Source organism: Salmo salar, chromosome ssa19 (genome assembly GCF_905237065.1).
Source record: "Salmo salar chromosome ssa19, Ssal_v3.1, whole genome shotgun sequence".
Classification (NCBI taxonomy): Eukaryota; Metazoa; Chordata; class Actinopteri; order Salmoniformes; family Salmonidae; genus Salmo; species Salmo salar.
In genome coordinates, this window is record NC_059460.1 from 33,063,405 (window position 1) to 33,079,231 (window position 15,827).

Here is a 15,827-nt window from a genome sequence, read left to right on the forward strand (position 1 = left end):
GTCTGTTGGTAGACTATCATACTAAACTGGAGACTTGGGCAGTCCGTTGGTAGACTGTCATAGTAAGCTGGACACTGGGCAGTCCGTTGGTAGACTGTCATACTAAGCTGGACACTGGGCAGTCCGTTGGTAGACTGTCATACTAAGCTGGACACTGGGCAGTCTGTTGGTAGACTGTCATAGTAAACTGGACACTGGGGCAGTCTGTTGGTAGACTATCATACTAAACTGGACACTGAGGCAGTCCGTTGGTAGACTGTCATACTAAGCTGGACACTGGGCAGTCTGTTGGTAGACTATCATACTAAACTGGACACTGGGGCAGTCCGTTGGTAGACTGTCATACTCTGATAAAGTACCCTGATCTCCAACAGTCAGACAGACAGGAAGACAGACAGACACAGACAGACAGAGACAGACAGGCCTGTGAAATACATTACAGTCGGGTTCTCTCTCCTCATACTGTGGACCGCTGGGCCCAGATAGAATATAAGTGGTTACGGTGGCCCACTGGGCCCAGAGGGATTCTCAGTGGTTACGGTGGCCCACTGGGCCCAGAATGATTCGAAGTGGTTACGGTGGCCTGCTGGGCCCAGAGGGATTCTCAGTGGTTACAGTGACCCACTGGGCCCAGAGAGAATCTAAGTGGTTACAGTGGCCCACTGGGCCCAGAGGGAATCTAAGTGGTTACAGTGGCCCAAAGGACCCAGAGGGAATCTAAGTGGTTACAGTGGCCTGCTGGGCCCAGAGGGATTCTCAATAGTTACAGTGGCCCACTGGGCCCAGAGGGATTCTCAGTGGTTACAGTGGCCTGCTGGGCCCAAAGGGATTCTCAGTAGTTACAGTGCCCCACTGGGCCCAGAGGGATTCTCAGTGGTTACAGTGGCCCACTGGGCCCAGAGGGAATATCAGTGGTCTGAACTGAAGGACCAAAGTCCCATATTTTATCAGGAGCAGCTCTAGGGAATCACTTCACCATGAGCATCACTGCATGACTCCATCTCCATGTGTAGAAGTCTTTCTGCGGTTCTTCAGGTTATGGTAGAGCTGTGGCACAATGGGACATAAAGACGGTACATTGTCTGCTGTGATGGGTGATAGACCCAGGGTCTGAGATAGTGGTTTTTCACATATGGCTGTGATGGGTGATAGACCCAGGGTCTGAGATAATGGTTTTCCCATATGGCTGTGATGGGTGATAGACCCAGGGTCTGAGATAGTGGTTTTTCCCATATGGCTGTGATGGGTGATAGACCCAGGGTCTGAGATAGTGTTTTTTCCCATATGGCTGTGATGGATGATAGACCCAGGGTCTGAGGCAGTGGTTTTTCCCATATGGCTGTGATGGGTGATAGACTCAGGGTCTGAGATAGTGTTTTTTCCCATATGGCTGTGATGGGTGATAGACCCAGGGTCTGAGGTATTGGTTTTTCCCATGTCGTTCCGTTTGCTTCCGTTTTAAAAACGTTTTTCAAAGGAATCGGCAGAATTAATACACCCGTCATCACACTTATAAACACAGTTTACTATGCAGTACAGTCCATTATCACTATGCAGTACAGTCCATTATCACTATGCAGTACAGTCCATTATCACTATGCAGTACAGTCCATTATCACTATGTAGTACAGTCCATTATCACTATGCAGTACAGTCCATTATCACTATGCTGTACAGTCCATTATCACTATGCTGTACAGTCCATTATCTCTATGCAGTACAGTCCATTATCACTATGTAGTACAGTCCATTATCACTATGCAGTACAGTCCATTATCACTATGCAGTACAGTCCATTATCACTATGTAGTTCAGTCCATTATCACTATGAAGTACAGTCCATTATCACTATGCAGTACAGTCCATTATCACTATGCAGTACAGTCCATTATCACTATGCAGACTACCACTGTTATTACTTCTAGTACTTGTTATTTTGGACAATATTATAGATATTCATTAATTTACTGCCTTCTTGAGGGAGCATCATCTCTTCACTGCATAGTGATAATAGTATATAATATATATAATATATATATATATATATATATATATATAATATATATATATAGTATAGTATAATATTCCTGCTGGAAACTGTATGTGTTAAATTTCATTAGATGTATGATAACTAACCATAACGAGGAGATTAACGAGGAGAACACATACTTTTACATTGTTTTTATTCAGTATCAGTCAAAAGTTTGGACCTACCTACTCATTTAAGGGTTTTTCTTTATTTTTACTGTTTTCTACATTTTAGAATAATAGTGAAGACATCAAAACTATGAAATAACACATAAGGAATCATGTAGTAACCAAAGAAGTGTTCAACAAATCAAAATATATTTTATATTTGAGATTCTTCAAAGTAGCCACCCTTTGCCTTGATGACAGCTTTGCACACTCTTGGCGTTCTCTCAACCAGCTTCCTGAGGTAGTCCATATTATGGCAAGAACAGCTCAAATAAGCAAAAATATATGACAGTCCATTATTACTTTAAGACTTGAAGGACAATCAATACGGAAAATTTTAAGAATTCAAGTTTCTTCAAGTGCAGTCACAAACACCATCAAGCGCAATGATGAAACTGGCTCTCAAAGGACCGCCAAAGGAAAGGAAGACCCAGAGTTACCTCTGCAGCAGAGGATAAGTTCATTAGAGTTACCAGCCTCAGAAATTGCAGCCCAAAATAATGCTTCACAGAGTTCAAGTAACAGACACATCTCAACATGAACTGTTCAGAGGAGACTGCCTGAATCAGGCCTTCATGGTCAAATTGCTGCAAAGAAACCATTACTAAAGGACACCAATAAGAAGCAGAGACTTACTTGGGCCAAGAAACATGAGCAATGGACATTAGACCGGTGGAAATCTGTCCTTTGCTCTGATAAGTCCAAATTTCAGATGTTTGGTTCCAACCGCTGTTTCTTTGTGAGATTTTTTTATTTAAACTTTATTTAACTAGGCAAGTCAGTTAAGAACAAATTCTTATTTTCAATGACAGCCTAGGAACAGTGGGTTAACTGCCTTGTTCAGGGGCAGAACAACAGATTTGTACCTTGTCAGCTCGGGGATTCGATCTTGCAACCTTTCGGTTACAAGTACAACACTCTAACCACTAGGCGACCTGCCCCCCCGATGAAAAGCAGGTGAAAGGAACATTTCCACATGTGTAGTTCCCACCATGAGGCATGGAGGAGGAGGTGTGATGGTGTGGGGGTGCTTTGCTGGTGACACTGTCAGTGATTTATTTAGAATTCAAGGCACACTTAACCAGCACTGCTACCACATCATTCTGCAGTGATACGCCATCCCATCTGGTTTGCGCTCAGTGGGACTATCATTTGTTTTTCAACAGGACAATGAACCAACACACCTCCAGGTTGTGTAAGGGCTATTTGACCAAGAAGGAGAGTGATGGAGTGCTGCATCAGATGACCTGGCCTCCACAATCACCTGACCTAAACCCAATTGAGATAGTTTGAGATGAGTTGGACCGCAGAAACGCTGTAACGGGGTGAGTGACTGGTTGCCGGTAAGTCAGGCGCAGGAGAGCAGAGATGGGTGATAACAGGATAATTTTATTATACACCCTGGCCCAAAGGCATAGGCGAGGCAGCACAAAGCACAACCACGGTAACATGAACCGGATAAACAAAACAAACAAATCTAGGTATGAAACAAACCTAGCGCAAGCCAGCCTGTAGCGTAACACCCTACACAAAGAACAATTCCACACACAGACATGGGGGGAACAGAGGGTAATATACATTTCGTCTGATAAGGGAATGTGAACCAGGTGTGCGGGAAAACAAGACAAAACAAATGGAAAATGAAAGGTGGAGCGGCGATGACTAGAAGACCAGTGACGTCGACCGCCGAATGCCGCCCGAACAAGGAGAGGGATCGACTTCGGCGGAAGTCATGACAAATGCAGCCAACAAGTGCTCAGCATATGTGGGAACTCTTTCAAGTCTGTTGGAAATGCATTCCAGGTGAAACTGGTTGACAGAATGCCAAGCTTGTGCAAAGCTGTCATCAAGGCAAAGGGTGGCTACTTTGAAGAATCTCAAATATAAGAAATATTTAGATTTGTTGAAAACTTTTGGTTACTACATGATTCCATATGTGTTATTTCATCGTTTTGATGTCTTCACTATTATGTCTTCACTACAATGTAGAAAATAGTAAACAATAAAGAAAAACCCTTGAAGGAGTAGGTGTGTCCAAACGTTTGACTGGTACTGTATTTACTACCTTTAGGCACCTCCTCATATCATACTTAAGAATGTGCACCTCCCAAATAGCACCCTATTCCCTACATAGTGCACTACTCCATATGAGCCATTGTCAAAAGTAGTGCACTATGTAGGGAGCAGGATGATATTTGATACGGAACCCATCGATTCAGGACAATGCTAGGATTGTCTGTTCTCTACTTGACTTGTATATGGCCTGAACATATGCCTTTAGCCAGACACATATTTATATATAATCAAATCATTTGAGACAGTGTGTGTCTGTCTGTGTGTTTGGTCTGTCTGGCTGTTTGATAATCTCGATATGGCTCATATTTCTGTTTATCCTGTGTTAACAGTAGACTACAGAGGCAGATAAACACACATAGCTGGAGTTGTGTCTGGAGAGAGGAGCCAAGAGGAAAAAGGAAGGAGGAAGGAGGAGGGGAGAGGGAGGCAGAGGGGAGGTAGAGGAGGAGAGGAGGAAAGTAAGAGGGATTCAGAGTGGAGGGAGAGGAGGAGAGGACGAGAGGAGAGGAGAGTAAGAGGGAGGCAGAGGAGGAGAGGAGGAGAGTAAGAGGGATTCAGAGTAGAGGGAGAGGAGGAGAGGGAGGAGGAGAGGACGAGAGGAGAGGAGAGTGGAGGGAAAGGAGGAGAGGAGAGGAGAGGAGAGGAGAGGAGAGGAGAGGAGAGGAGAGGAGAGGAGAGGAGAGGAGAGGAGAGGAGAGGAGAGGAGAGGAGAGGAGAGGAGAGGAGAGGCAGAGGGGAAGCAGAGGGGAAGCAGAGGGGAAGCAGATGAGGAGAGGAAGAGAGGAAGAGGGAGGAGCGGAGAGGAGGAGAGGAGACTAATATGGAGGCAGAGAAGGGAGGAAACTCAGTCACCCTGACATTATCTTCAACATATGGTAACTTAACATCATATTGGGCTGAGCTAACTGTGGTCAAGTTGTCCAACAATGTTGTGATCGTCCGTAAAACCAGAATAATCACACCGTGTGTTGCTGTGTGATGCTGTTTCCATGGTTGAGGAGGTTTCTCTCAACAGCTCAAGATGCATCATCAGACAGGGAAGTTGAGACAGAACCAAGCCCAATAAGACAGATCAATAATCAACATTAAAGTTGAGACAGAACCAACCCCTATAAGACAGATCAATAATCAACAGGGAAGTTGAGACAGAACCAACACCCGTGAGACAGATCAATAATCAACAGTGGAGCATGTTATGGGGGGCTGGTGAACCGTCTGGGGGATTTCTTAGTGCTGTGGGGCATCATGGGGGTTCAAGGAGGGGGGCTTGTTTCTAACGTTGTTAAAAAAAAAAAAAAAGGTTTGTGCTTTTAATGATGCAACTATTGGGCCAATAAAAAATAAATAAAACATGTCTGTCTGATTCCCATAACCTCTTGGTCTCAGTCTGTCCTCTGATAACTGGCCCTGTTAGGCTGAACAGACCAGGATAACATAAACTCTTGGTCTCAGTCTGTCCTCTTGGTCTCAATGTCCCTAGACCTAGTAGTCTACCCACAGGTGTCCCTAGACATAGTAGTCTACCTGCAGGTGTCCCTAGACATAGTAGTCTACCTGCAGGTGTCCCTAGACAGAGTAGTCTACCTACAGGTGTCCTTAGACCTGGTAGTCTACCTACAGGTGTCCTTAGACCTAGTAGTCTACCTGCAGGTGTCCCTAGACATAGTAGTCTACCTGCAGGTGTCCCTAGACATAGTAGTATACCTGCAGGTGTCCCTAGACATTGTAGTCTACCTGCAGGTGTCCCTAGACATTGTAGTCTACCTGCAGCTGTTCCTAGACATTGTAGTCTACCTGCAGGTGTCCCTAGACCTAGTAGTCTACCTGCAGGTGTCCCTAGACCTAGTAGTCTACCCCTTTTTCTCCCCAATTTCGTGGTATCTTATTGATAGTTACAGCCCTGCCCCATCACTTCAACTCCCGTACGGACTCGGGAGAGGCGACGGTCGATAGCCGTGCGTCCTCCGAAACACAACCCAGCCAAGCCGCACTGCTTCTTGACACAATGTCTGCTTAACCCGGAAGCCAGCCTGCATTTCGCCCGGCCCACCACAGGAGTCGCTAGCGCACGATGGGACAGGAACATTCCTGCCGGCCAAACCCTCATCTAACCCGGGCGACGCTGGGCCAATTGGGCACCGCCCCATGGGTCTCCTGGTCGCAGAGCCTGGACTCCAACCCAGAATCTCTAGTGGCACAGCTAGCACTGCGATGTGGTGACTTAGAGCACTACACCACCCAGGAGGCCCACATGTATCAGAATCTTAAGCAAGGGGTAGAACTGTGCTTTAAGCCCTTTTCTTAGTAAAAGGTAGGCCTATTGCAAGGCAGCAGCTACTCTTCCTGGGGTCCAGCACATTAAGGCACTTACTACATTACACATAAAACAACAGATAAAACAGTACATCATATAACATTATTACACCACTACATATATACAATACAAAATGTATAAAACCACCACACAACAATATTACAATGTACGTGTGTGGAGAGTGTCTCTACGAGTGTGTGTGTCTCTTCACAGTCCCCGCTGTTCCATAAGGTGCATTTTATCTGTTTTTTAAATCTGATTCTACTGCTGCATCAGTTACCTGATGTGGAATAGAGTTCCTTGTAGTCATGGCTCTATGTAGTACTGTGCACCTCCCATAGTCTGTTCTGGACTTGGTGCATGGTGGGTGGAGAAATTTACAAATCTATGGACATAGCCTAATTTGGTCTGTCAAACAGATAGGTCTACCTCCTATTTCTTAACTAGGAAGAAATAGGCTCCAACATAAAGCCCTCTGGATGTTAGTCTAATCAGGGGTGAAAGTAGATGTTATGTCTTCCCGGTACTGTACCTCCTACGCACCTGCACCAAAAAAATATATGTGCCCTTGACGTTCTTCCGCCTTAGGCGAGACAAAAAATGTCCATCCCCTACTATCCCTGCTAAACTAGAATAGGCTAGTGTACAGCAGGGGTCGTCAATAGGTTTGGCCCCGGGACAATTTTTTTCTCTGGTAAGAGTCGGCAGAACAGAACATAATAACGGCAAATTAAACACCATTTTTTAGGGAAGGCATCTGGAGATGCGCGCTGGGCATGGACAAGCCAAATATTTTGCGCCCTTGGCTTTGGCAAAGCATCATGGGGCGGCATCAGCGCTCACCTATGTAAATAGCCCTCATGCCACTGTGTGAGATAAGTTATCATTGTTTTTGGGCAGAATAGTGTGAGGTGTTAATATGTTGTTGAAGGTGTGTCTTGGTAGGTTCAGCTCAGAAGATGTCTCCCTGGTCAAACTGCAGCTCTAGGTGGTAGGTTCAGCTCAGAAGATGTCTCCCTGGTCAAACTGCAGCTCTATGTGGTAGGTTCAGATCAGAAGATGTCTCCCTGGTCAAACTGCAGCTCAAGGTGGTAGGTTCAGCTCGGAAGATGTCTCCCTGGTCAAACTGCAGCTCTATGTGGTAGGTTCAGCTCAGAAGATGTCTCCCTGGTCAAACTGCAGCTCTAGGTGGTAGGTTCAGCTCAGAAGATGTCTCCCTAGTCAAACTGCAGCTCTAGGTGGTAGGTTCAGCTCAGAAGATGTCTCCCTGGTCAAACTGCAGCTCTAAGTGGTAGGTTCAGCTCAGAAGATGTCTCCCTGGTCAAACTGCAGCTCTATGTGGTAGGTTCAGCTCAGAAGATGTCTCCCTGGTCAAACTGCAGCTCTAGGTGGTAGGTTCAGCTCAGAAGATGTCTCCCTGGTCAAACTGCAGCTCTAGGTGGCTGCCTAATCCTTATAGAATTAATTCAATAGCATCTCTGTAGGCCTAATCATAAATACTTGTGTTCCTAGCTCCAACAGTGCAGTAGTATCTAACTAAATGCTTGTGTTCCTAGCTCCAACAGTAATATCTAACTAAATGTTTGTGTTCCTAACTCCAACAGTGCAGTAGTATCTAACTAAATGCTTGTGTTTCTAGCTCCAACAGTGCAGTAATATCTAACTAAATGCTTGTGTTCCCAGCTCCAACAGTGCAGTAATATCTACCTAAATGCTTGTGTTTCTAGCTTCAACAGTGCAGTAATATCTAACTACATGCTTGTGTTCCCAGCTCCAACAGTGCAGTAATATTTAACTAAATGCTTGCGTTTATAGCTCCAACAGTACAGTAGTATCTAACTAAATGCTTGTGTTCCCAGCTCCAACAGTAGTATCTAACTAAATGCTTGTGTTCCCAGCTCCAACAGTGCAGTAATATCTAAGTAAATGCTTGTGTTTCTAGCTCCAACAGTGCAGTAGTATCTAACTAAATGCTTGTGTTCCTAGCTCCAACAGTAGTATCTAACTAAATGCTGGTGTTCCTAGCTCCAACAGTAGTATCTAACTAAATGCTTGTGTTCCTAGCTCCAACAGTGCAGTAGTATCTAACTAAATGCTTGTGTTCCCAGCTCCAACAGTGCAGTAGTATCTAACTAAATGCTTGTGTTCCCAGCTCCAACAGTAGTATCCAACTAAATGCTGGTGTTCCTAGCTCCAACAGTAGTATCTAACTAAATGCTTGTGTTCCTAGGTTCCCAGCTCCAACAGTACAGTAATACCTAACTAAATGCTTGTGTTCCTAGGTCCAACAGTAGTATCTAACTAAATGCTTGTGTTCCCAGCTCCAACAGTGCAGTAATATCTAACTAAATGCTTGTGTTTCTAGCTCCAACAGTGCAGTAGTATCTAACTAAATGCTTGTGTTCCTAGCTCCAACAGTAGTATCTAACTAAATGCTGGTGTTCCTAGCTCTAACAGTAGTATCTAACTAAATGCTTGTGTTCCCAGCTCCAACAGTAGTATCTAACTAAATGCTTGTGTTTCTAGCTCCAAGAGTGCAGTAGTATCTAACTAAATGCTTGTGTTTCTAGCTCCAACAGTAGTATCTAACTAAATGCTTGTGTTCCTAGCTCCAACAGTGCAGTAGTATCTAACTAAATGCTTGTGTTTCCAGCTCCAACAGTGCAGTAGTATCTAACTAAATGCTTGTGTTCCCAGCTCCAACAGTAATATCTAACTAAATGCTTGTGTTCCCAGCTCCAACAGTGCAGTAGTATCTAACTAAATGCTTGTGTTACCAGCTCCAACAGTGCAGTAATATCTAACTAAATGCTTGTGTTTCTAGCTCCAACAGTAGTATCTAACTACATGCTTGTGTTCCCAGCTCCAACAGTAGTATCTAACTAAATGCTTGTGTTTCTAGCTCCAAGAGTGCAGTAGTATCTAACTAAATGCTTGTGTTTCTAGCTCCAACAGTAGTATCTAACTAAATGCTTGTGTTCCCAGCTCCAACAGTGCAGTAATATCTAACGAAATGCTTGTGTTCCCAGCTCCAACAGTAATATCTAACTAAATGCTTGTGTTCCTAGCTCCAACAGTGCAGTAATATCTAACTAAATGCTTGTATTCCCAGCTCCAACAGTGCAGTAATATCTAACTAAATGCTTGTGTTCCCAGCTCCAACAGTGCAGTAATATCTAACTAAATGCTTGTGTTCCCAGCTCCAACAGTAATATCTAACTAAATGCTTGTGTTCCCAGCCCCAACAGTGCAGTAATATCTAACTAAATACTTGCATTTCTAGCTCCAACAGTGCAGTAATATCTAACTAAATACTTGTGTTCCCAGCTCCAACAGTGCAGTAGTATCTAACAATATCTAACAATTCCCAATATTACACATAATCTAATTATATTATATTAATTAACTAATTATATAGCCTAGTAAGCAACTAATTCTAAAACACTGAGAAATATAGACATTGCATCAATTACAAATGACATGACTCTCCTTAATCTCAGCTGTAGAACCTTTTGAGGATCTGGGGACCCATACCAAGTCTCCTGAGAGGGAAAATGAGTTGTCGTGGCCTCTTCACGACTGTCTTGGTGTTTTTGGACCATGATAGTTTGTTGGAAATTTAACCCCTGGTCGGGCTGGATGTCGACATCCAGCGAAAAACCCTATCGCCATTAGCATAACAAAATTTAATATTTCTTTTTTTCAAATATAGGACTATGTTATATCGTTTTATAGATACACCTCTCCTGAATCGAACCACGTTGTCCGATTTCAAAAAGGCTTTACAGCAAAAGCAAAACATTAGATTATGTTAGAGGAGTATATCGTAAAAGTAGCCACATAGCCATTTTCCGACCAACCACATGCATCACAAATAACCAAAAAACAGCTAAATGCAGCACTAACCTTTGACAATCTTCATCAGATGACACTCCTAGGACATCATGTTACACAATACATGCATTCTTTTGTTCGATAAAGTTCATATTTATATATAAAAACAGCATTTTACATCGGCGCGTGACGTTGACTAACTATTTTCCCTCAAATGCATCCGGTGAAACAGCGCTACAATTTACTAAATTACTATTCGAAAACATTTTTAAAATGTAATATTGTCATTATAAGATTTATAGATGAATATCTCTTGAAAGCACCTGTAATGTCAGATTTAAAAATAACTTTACTGGGTAATCACACTTTGCGATAAAAGGGGATGCGATACTCAGAAAAATAGGCTATCGTTACAGGTCAGCGCCATCTTGGAACAATCGCATATCAAATCTACTCTTGTATACTATTGTAAATAATCCCTTACCTTTGATTATCTTCATCAGAAAGCACTTCCAGGAATCCCAGGTCCACAACAAATGTATTTTCGTTCGAAAAAGTTAATCCTTTACCTCCCAATAGCTTGTTCTTGTTAGCGCGTTCTGAAGGCTGCTCCAAAACTTCCGTCGGCCGCGGGACTCCTCTTTCAATAAAATGCATTTTTTTTTATTTAGGTTCGTTCAAACATGTCAAACGTTGTATAACATAAATCTTTAGGGCCTTTTTCAACCAGAGCTCCAATAAGATTCAAGGGGGACGATTGCATTGTCTTTCAAAACGTTTCAAAAGGGGAGGGTAGCCAGGGGCGCCGGCGTCATAATGGTGATGGCCCTCCTCATGTGACCACTTTCCACAGCGTCTCATTCAGTCAGTTTTCACAGTAGGAGACTCAAACCACTTTGTAAAGACTGGGGACATCTAGTGGAAGCAATAGGAAGTGCTCAATGAACCATTGCTCACGGTGTGATTTATAGGCAAAGTGATGAAGTTGAGTCCGCAATTCAGAATTCCACATCCTGTTACGATCGGTCTCAGGGTTTTGATTGCCATATGAGTTCTGTTATACTCACATACACCATTCAAACAGTTTTAGAAACTTTAGGGTGTTTTCTATTCACAAGTGTTAATTATATGCATATCCTAGCTTCTGAGTTTGAGTAGGAGGCCGTTTAAAATGGGCACGAATTTTTTTCAAAAATCGCTGTAGCGCCCCCTATCCTAGGCGACCGTCAAGAGGTTAAACTCTGAATGGGGGCGTGTTCGGTCCTCCTTTTCCTGTAGTCCACGATCATCTTCTTTGTTTTGATGACATTGAGGAAGAGGTTGTTTTCCTGGCACCACACGGCCAGGTCTCTGACCTCCCTATAGGCTGTCTCATTGTTGTCGGTGATCAGGCCTACCACCGTTGTGTCGTCAGCAAACTTAATGATGGTGTTGGAGTCGTGCTTGGTCACGTAGTCGTGGGTGAACAGGGAGTACAGGAGGGGACTAAGCACGCACCCCTGAGGGGATAAGCAGGAATCAGGAGGATATTAGCCAAATGGAGGGCAGGGAGAGCTTTGTATGCATCTCCGGGTGCGGAGTAAAGGTGGTCTAGAGTTTTTTTTCTCTGGTTGCACATGTGACACACTGGTAGAAATTAGGTCAAAAGAATTTAAGTTTCCCTGCATTAAAGTCCCCAGCCACTAGGAGCACCACTTCTGGATGAGCATTTTCTTCTTTGGTTATGTCCTTATACAGCTGGTTGAGTGGGGTCTTAGTGCCAGCATTGGTTTGTGGTGGTAAATAGCATATCTACTCATTATGACTGCATGGTTTTGTCTTAGTAGCAGACTAACTCTGTTCTGTTCTCCTCCCTATACTATCTCTGTTCTGTTCTCCTCCCTATACTATCTCTGTTCTGTTCTCCTCCCTGTACTAACTATGTTCATTGTTCTGTTCTCCTCCCTATTCTATATCTGTTTTGTTATCCTCCCTATACTATCTCTGTTCTGTTTTCCTCCATATATTATCTCTGTTCTCCCTATACTAACTCTCTTCTGTTCTCCTCCCTATATTATCTCTGTTCTGTTCTCCCTTTACTATCTCTGTTCTGTTCTCCTCCCTATACTATCTCTGTTCTGTTCTCCTCCCTATACTATCTCTGTTCTGTGGTCCTCTCTATTCTATCTCTGTTCTGTTCTCCTCCCTATTCTATCTCTGTTCTGTTCTCCTCCCTATTCTATCTCTGTTCTGTTCTTCTCCCTATACTATCTCTGTTCTGTGGTCCTCTCTATTCTATCTCTGTTCTGTTCTCTCTATTCTATCTCTGTTCTGTTCTCCCTATACTATCTCTGTTCTGTTCTTCTCCCGATACTATCTATGTTCTGTTTTCCCTATACTATCTCTGTTCTGTTGTCCTCCCTATACTAACTCTGTTTCACTGTTCTGTTCTCCCCATGTGTTCTGTTCTCCCTATTCTATCTCTGTTCTGTTCTCCCCATGTGTTCTGTTCTCCCCATGTGTTCTGTTCTCCCCATGTGTTCTGTTCTCCCCATGTGTTCTGTTCTCCCTATTCTATCTCTGTTCTGTTCTCCCCATGTAGCCATCCTCAGAGTTCCCTTGTTTTCTCACTGTGCTGCAGTGTTAACATTCTCTAACAGTGTCTTCTTCTTCTGTCTTTGTCTTCAACCAGCAGATCACATCCAGCTCCTTCAGCTGTCCTCCTGAATTAGCCGTGGCTTCGTGTACTAAGATTAATACACACTCTGAACACACACTCTGAAGACACTCCAATGTAGCAGAGAGAAACAAGGCAGTGAGAAGGAAGAGGAAAATACTGCTTTGCCTTTGCCAAACTCACAGTGAAAGGAGAACTCACTGACGGAAAACTGACGGAAAACTACTGTTTTTCAACACTCCTTAGTGGTTGGTCCCTGGACGTCCAAATGCCTTGTTGTCACGCCAGCGATCGCCCCCTAGACTCCTTGACCCAGGAAAACAACCTTCTCCTCTCCTCAGCAGCCTCCTCCAATGTCTGAGTCTCACCATGTAATGCAGACAGAGAGGGGAGTTGAGAATCTGCCTGCTACAGGATATGAGTGGTGATTACTCTGCCGCAGACAACGAGACCTGCCTGCAGGGAGGAGGAGGTGCAGGGGAGGAGCAGCAGAGAGCCATGCAGCCTCAGTCTGAGGAACTCTTTAACAGGAAACTAAAGGCCCTGAACGGCAGCATGGGGCCCCCAGCCCAGGGGACACAGCAGGGCAACAAGCCTGATGGTGGTGGTGGTGGGGGGAAGACCAACGGGACAGGGGAGACAGGGGGGACAGGGACCCCAGCCATGCCCAAGATGGGTATCCGAGCCTGGGCTACAGACTGGCCTCCCGCCCCCCGGAGGGATATCTGTGATGGAGGATGCCAAAACTCCCCCAAATACGACAGCATCGCCGTGGCGTTCCATAACGACCAGCAGCCTCTCGAACAATCAGGAGCGGTGATACAGTCACATGACCAGCCCCCTCTAGACTCTGACTTCAGTGAAACTTTTGAGTCGGGGGAGGATCCCAGGTACAGTCTGGCCGACCTATTAGGACGCTCCCCTCTAAAGGGGGCGGGGCTTCATCCCATCCGCCAACGTTCCAACAGTGACGTCACCATCAGTGATATCGACAGCGAGGACATTATAATAGACGGTACTGCAGTGAACCCCAACACCGGCGCAGCGCTCCACCGGGAGTACGGTAGCACCTCCTCTATCGACCGGCAGGGCCTGAGCGGGGACGGGTTCCATACGTTGCTACGGGGTTACCGTATCGACACCTTAGACCACACCCTCCACACCCTGACACACCCACATCACTCCATGCCCCGCCCACTGCTGGGCTTACCTGAGCTGCTGCAGCGCTATGATACCTCCCTCTCTCCCAGCCTGCAGGTAACTAGTGGCTTTATATATTTTTTTTTCTCTCTCTCTCTCTCTCTCTCTCTCTCTCTCTCTCTCAGGGTTTATTGGCATGGGAGGCATATGTTTACATTGCCAAAGCAAGTGAGGTAGATAATGAACAGTAAACATTACACACACAAAAGTTTCAAAATAATAAAGACATTTCAAATGTCATATTATGTCTACATACTTTGTATTTATTATGGATCCCCATTAGTTCCTGCCAAGGAAGCAGCTACTCTTCCTGGGGTCCGCCAACAGTAAGACAGTTATTTACAGTTTAAAATACTACATGACATTACATTTCATAACAAAACACATTCAGTGTGTTACCTCAAGCCACCACTCCACTACCACATATGCGACCGACCGGCTTGATTCGGTCTTATGTAGCAAAATTTGAAATTGTGTTTTTTACATTATATAAAAGTAGAGACTCAGAGCTAGAAAATGGTCTATCATACACTACAGTTGAGGAACAATGGGAAAGTAATTCTGCTTTGAAAGTTGATACACTTTGTGAAAATGGCCCGTGAACTTTTGGTACACCTACTAGAGAGCTCTTCTTTCTTTGACACCCTGTTAGCCTGACGTTAATCCTGGCTAAAGGTTATGTACTAAACAACCAAAGATTTCAAGACTAAAGGTTGGTTTATACTACAGGTGTAAATGTAATCTGGAGTGCCTGGGCGTTTGTAAACTCAGAGCGTTGTCAGATTTCGCTGAGAAGTTGATCCGAGCATTCTGGATGGACGCTTCTTCCTCTCTGTTTATTTTATTTCACCTTTATTTAACCTGGTAGGCCAGTTGAGAGTAAGTTCTCATTTACAACTGCTACCTGGCCAAGATAAAGCAAAGCAGTTCGACACATACAACAACACAGAGTTACACATGGAATAAACAAACATACAGTCAATAATACAGGAGAAAACAATGTCTATATACAGTATGTGCAAATGAGGTAGGATAAGGGAGGTAAGGCAATAAATAGGCCATGGTGGCGAAGAAATTACAATAAAGAAATTAAACACTGGAATGATTGATGTGCAGAAGATGAATGTGCAAGTAGAGATACTGGGGTACAAAGGAGCAAGATAAATAAATAAATAAATACAGTATGGGGATGAGGTAGTTGGAGGGGCTATTTACAGATGGGCTATGTACATGTGCAGTGATCTGTGAGCTGCTCTGACAACTGGTGCTTAAAGCTAGTGAGGGAGATATGAGTATCCAGCTTCAGTGATATTTGCAGTTCGTTCCAGTCATTGGCAGCAGAGAACTGAAAGGAAAGTCGGCCAAAGGAAGAATTGGCTTTGGGGGTGATCAGTGAAATATACCTGCTCGAGCGCGTGCTACGGGTGGGTGTTGTTATGGTGACCAGTGAGCTGAGATAAAGCGGGGCTTTACCTAGCAGAGACTTGTAGATAACCTGGAGCTAGTGGGTTTGGCGACGAGTATGAAGTGAGGGCCAGCCAACGAGAGCGT

The 15,827-nt window shown here is 44.3% G+C and overlaps 1 protein-coding gene across 1 annotated transcript in view; it reads left to right on the top strand.

The window, feature by feature from the left end:
* Positions 1-15,827, top strand: part of sipa1l2 (signal induced proliferation associated 1 like 2) — a 564,521-nt gene that overhangs the window by 167,265 nt on the left and 381,429 nt on the right. The window contains 1 exon segment of the mRNA XM_045702242.1: positions 13,092-14,333. Coding sequence (XP_045558198.1) covers positions 13,494-14,333 — 840 coding nt within the window. The 5' untranslated portion in view covers positions 13,092-13,493.